General features: G+C 42.2%; 1 protein-coding gene across 2 annotated transcripts in view; it reads left to right on the top strand.

Moving 5' to 3' along the window:
• The window catches only part of angel2 (angel homolog 2), a 7,565-nt gene extending 5,663 nt beyond the window's left edge, over positions 1 to 1,902 (top strand). Inside the window, exons 5-8 of one of the 2 annotated variants that reach the window (XM_022758894.1) lie at positions 84 to 219; positions 358 to 427; positions 681 to 811; positions 1,214 to 1,902. In XM_022758894.1, the coding sequence (XP_022614615.1) occupies positions 84 to 219; positions 358 to 427; positions 681 to 811; positions 1,214 to 1,380 (504 nt within the window). In that variant the 3' untranslated portion in view covers positions 1,381 to 1,902. Of the gene's footprint in view, positions 1 to 83; positions 220 to 342; positions 428 to 680; positions 812 to 1,213 lie in introns of both variants that reach the window. The other variant, XM_022758893.1, reaches the window with a different exon arrangement.
• Positions 1,903 to 4,713: the final 2,811 nt, after the last annotated feature.

The following is a 4,713-nucleotide window of genomic DNA, read 5'->3' as shown; positions in this document are numbered from 1 at the left end:
TGTGTGTGTGTGTGTGTGTGTGTGTGTGTGTGTGGCTGTGTGTGTGTGTGTGTGTGTGTGTGTGTGTGTGTGTGTGTGTGCAGGTGTCTGGTCAGGAGAATGTTCCCAGAGCTCAGCGTCTCCTCACGTCTCCAATCTGGTCTCAGAGTTTAGGAATCAACCACCAGTGTCAGTACGAGAACCGACCCACAGCTGACTCCTCCCCCACCTGTCCCTCAGGTTAGTCTGGTTTAGTTTATTTATCTTACTTTAGTCTCAGCTCACAGTCCAGCACTTGTTCAGGCTCATTTCTGTTGTGATGTCATCAGATGAGCAGGATGTCTGTTGTGATGTCACTGACAGCTGTCTGTGTCACAGCTGTGGAGGGCGCCATCTCTAATCTGACTGTAGAAGATCTCTCCACCAAAGCTGCTGTCGCCTTCCACAGGTGACCAATCACTTTCTCTGTTTCTTCTTCTGGTGTCAAACTCAGGTTGACAGTCACCTGACTCTCTACAGCTGTAAAGAGTCTGTCACTGACTCCACGATGAAAACAAACAAGTTTCATTTACGTATTTTAGTTCATTAAGATGCTTCTGATCATTTGAATAAATAACACACATCTGATTTCTCTCTGAAGTTAAAGTGTAACACAGAGCCTGTGTGTGTGTGTGTGTGTGTGTGTGTGTGTGTGTGTGTAGAGCGAGGATCGAGCATGGCCTGAAGCTGCAGTCGACCTATCAGCATCACCTGATGCCTGATGGGAGACCTGAGATCACCACCTGTCACTCCCGCACGGCCATTACTGTGGATTACATCCTGTTCACTCCCGGTACTGACACACACACACACACACACACACACACACACACACACACACACACACACACACACACACACACACACACACACACACACTCTATTTNCACACACACACACACACACACACACACACACACACACACACACACACACACTTTATTTCTCCTAGAAAAACATTAATTTTTAATTTTTAAAAGGTTTTCAAAGTCGTCGTATCAGTAAAACACAGACTGTTAAATAAACAAGTCACAGAGTGGAACATGTTTGTCTTGGTCTGAGGCTCCTCCCTCCTCCTCAGACTCTGAGCTTCTTCTCATTCCTGTTACTGGTTTCTCATTTTTTCTTCTTCTTCTCCTCTTCCCCTCTTCTTCTGTTGTCCTGTCTGTCACCCCCCCCCCCCCCCCCCCTGAAGAAGTCACCTCCCCTCCCTCGTGTCCTGGTGGCGGCGGCGGCCTCCAGCTGCTGGGCAGACTGTCGTTGGTCGGCCAGCCGGAGCTGCAGGAGGTCAACTCTCTGCCCAATCAGCATCACTCGTCCGACCACCTCCCTCTCCTCGCTCGCTTCCGCTTCCGGCGCTGACCTGGGCGGGGGAGGGGGGTCGTCGGACATCGATCAGAACGGCTCTCACGGCTCGTTAGCTGTTAGCCTCGGCGGCTAACGGTGCAGCTCCGAGAGGACGGACACAAACATCTGTTAGATGCTGAGACTGAGACGTGAAGGAAGAAGAAACTGTAATATCACGAAGACAATCTGTGGGAACAAAAACTGCTGCAGACGTTTTAAAAATACAAATATTTTAATGCAGATTGAAAATCTACGGTTCAATTAAATCTTACGTTAGAAATAAAAACTACAGCCAGATGATTTTATTCTTTGTATCGTTCAGATGAATTATTGATCGCTGTCACATGGATTGTTTCAGTTTAGTGACGCTGAAGTCCTGATGCTAAAATGTCTTTGTAAATAACTGGACTAAGAAAATCCTGGTTTTAAAGTTTTACTTGAATATAATCTTAAAACACTGATGGATATATTTTTCTATCATTTTGGAAGGAGGTGTTTGCCGGTGTTGGAAAGTTTACAGATTGTAAATAAAAGAGTTTTTACATGTGCTCTTCAGTGTCCATGTTGTTTTCTGGTACGGGTGGAGGACGTCCTGCAGGATCACGCCGCCTCGCTCCTGTGTGCAGCTCCGATCAGGTTCTTCCTCCGGCTCATGAGACCTCCGGGGTTTTTCAACCTGGACGTTCTTTTCATGTTTTGGGTTGTAAATGATCTTTGCATCACAACCACTAAACAGCTGCTGTAATGTAAACACCGGGGTCTTTGATCCGGGTCAAAGTGCGTCCACCGCTGTCAGTCTCAGATTGTGATAATAAGTGTCGGACAACATGGATCAAATTCCTACAGAGAGACTTTTTGTTTTAGAAAAACGTTGTTCAACCACAAACACGTTAAATCTCTGTTCCACCAGAGTCTGAACACACACCCCGCAATAACACAGACCTTATGTCGACCAGACTCCTGCCTGGATCAGCTGGTCTGTGTTATTGTGTGGTATTTTTACTTCAGTACAGGATCTGAATACTTGATGACGTCGGACACTTTAGACTGAACCTGTCAGTGGACGAACTTTGACACTGACAAATGCACCATTTGACTAGACTGCAGCAGCAGTTGGTGGTTGCAGGTGGACTGACTGTCTCCATCCATCAGTCACACCCAGAAACACAGGAAAATAAGGTGTGTGTGTGTGTGTGTGTGTGTGTGTGTGAGACAGATGGTTGCACCGTTTACCTCGGCTCCCCTCACAGACACTGTGCTCAGGACTCAGCGTCTTGCTGCTCTGAGCATCACGCTGCACTGCAGCACGACGCTCGGCTGGGTCTCATCACGGTCTCACAGCAGAGCCACTGGGAGTAACACTGCCACACTTACTTAATGACTAAGAGGCTAATAAACAAGAATTAAAATAGTTTTCTTTATACTCGGTGTAGTAAGCTGGTATCTTCTGTGTGTCATAGTGTGTTTCTGTTATTGTGTCCACCCCTGTGTGTCAGGGAGTGTGAACAGAAGATCTCTGATGTTTCTGTCCTGAACTCACGTGGTTTCACTGCAGAAGATCTGAAGTTTGTGCTCGGCTGCATCCCAACACTCTTCACCCGTTTCCTGTGGCAGCTGCTTCAGAGGAAACCACAGGAAGTTCTGCTTCGTGGTTCAGATGATGAACACCAGGTGGCAGCAGTGGACTGTGAGTTACACAGCTGGAACAACTGGAATGATGTGAATGAAGCTTCCAGCAGAGAGACATGTTGATCAAATAAAGGCTGTTTGGAACAAACTCAACATTAGGACATTAACAGCTGCTAATGCTAACGTTAGCTATGTAGCAATGGCAAAACTTACAAACAGCTCCTTCAACACTCAAAGTCTTATGTAATTCAGTCATCAGAGTTTTTCTTTGACACTCAGCAAGAGGTGGAAAATGGTTTTTGAGCTCATCAGCTTCCTGTAGAGAGTTCTGCCTCAGGACGGTGAAACTGTTGGAAATGTGATGAAAAACTCTGCTGCTGGTTTCTACCGCCTCACCTTGATGCACACACACACACACACACACACACACACAAACCTTACATCATCATAAGCCATTGACAGAAACACACACACCAATGGTGAGGTGACCAATCCCTGAGCTGCTGCATAGATGAGAGATGAAGGATTATTTCTATACATCTGCTGCCTCCATGTGCTTGTCTGAACAAACACACACACACACACACACACACACACACACACACACACTCACACACACACACACACACGCTTCTGCAGTGCAACATAAGCAGATTATTTTATCAGAAACCAGACGTGTGTGTGTGTGAGTGTGTGTGTGTGTGTGTGGGTGAGTGAGTGTGTGTGTGTGTGTGTGTGTGGGTGAGTGAATATACAGGAGTGTCATCTAAAAATGAATAACATGAATAATATAATTCAAATGCTGGTTTTCACTGCAACTTCACCCTGTTCTTCTTTAGTTTACTGACAACAATATTTTCTTGTTTTATGCATCATTCTTTGAATTAATAAAATAAGTATGTATATGTTTTTGATGTTTTATGACTTTTAATGCCTTATTATACTCTGAAGTTTTTTTTATTTTTTTTAAACCTTACTATACTGTAACATTTTACACCTTACTATACTATGACATTTTATGCCTTGTTGTAGTATGACGTTTTTAATGTTTTCATGCCTTACTATACTATGACATTTTATGCCTTACTATATTATAACATTTTTTGATGTTTTTATGCCTAACTATAATGTGACAATTTCTGACGTTTTTATGCCTAACTATACTGTGACGTTTTTTGACGTTTTTATGCCTTACTATAATGTGATGTTTTTTTTTATGTTTTTATGCCTTACTATGCTATGATGTTTTTTTTTATTTTTTTTATGCCTTACTATACTATTACATTTTTTGACATTTTTATGCCTTACTATAATGTACTGACAACAATATTTTCTTGTTTTATGCATCATTCTTTGAATTAATAAAATAAGTATGTATATGTTTTTGATGTTTTATGACTTTTAATGCCTTATTATACTCTGAAGTTTTTTTTATTTTTTTAAACCTTACTATACTGTAACATTTTACACCTTACTATACTATGACATTTTATGCCTTGTTGTAGTATGACGTTTTTAATGTTTTCATGCCTTATTATATTATGACATTTTATGCCTTACTATATTATAACATTTTTTGATGTTTTTATGCCTAACTATAATGTGACATTTTTTGACGTTTTTATGCCTTACTATAATGTGACATTTTTTGACGTTTTTATGCCTTACTATACTGTGATGTTTTTTGACGTTTTTATGCCTTACTATGCTATGATGTTT

This window comes from Seriola dumerili, unplaced genomic scaffold (genome assembly GCF_002260705.1).
Source record: "Seriola dumerili isolate Sdu_G_001 unplaced genomic scaffold, Sdu_1.0 BDQW01000312.1, whole genome shotgun sequence".
Taxonomy (NCBI): domain Eukaryota; kingdom Metazoa; phylum Chordata; class Actinopteri; order Carangiformes; family Carangidae; genus Seriola; species Seriola dumerili.
Note: the sequence above shows the minus strand (reverse complement) of the source record. Positions and strands in the feature narration are given on the sequence as shown.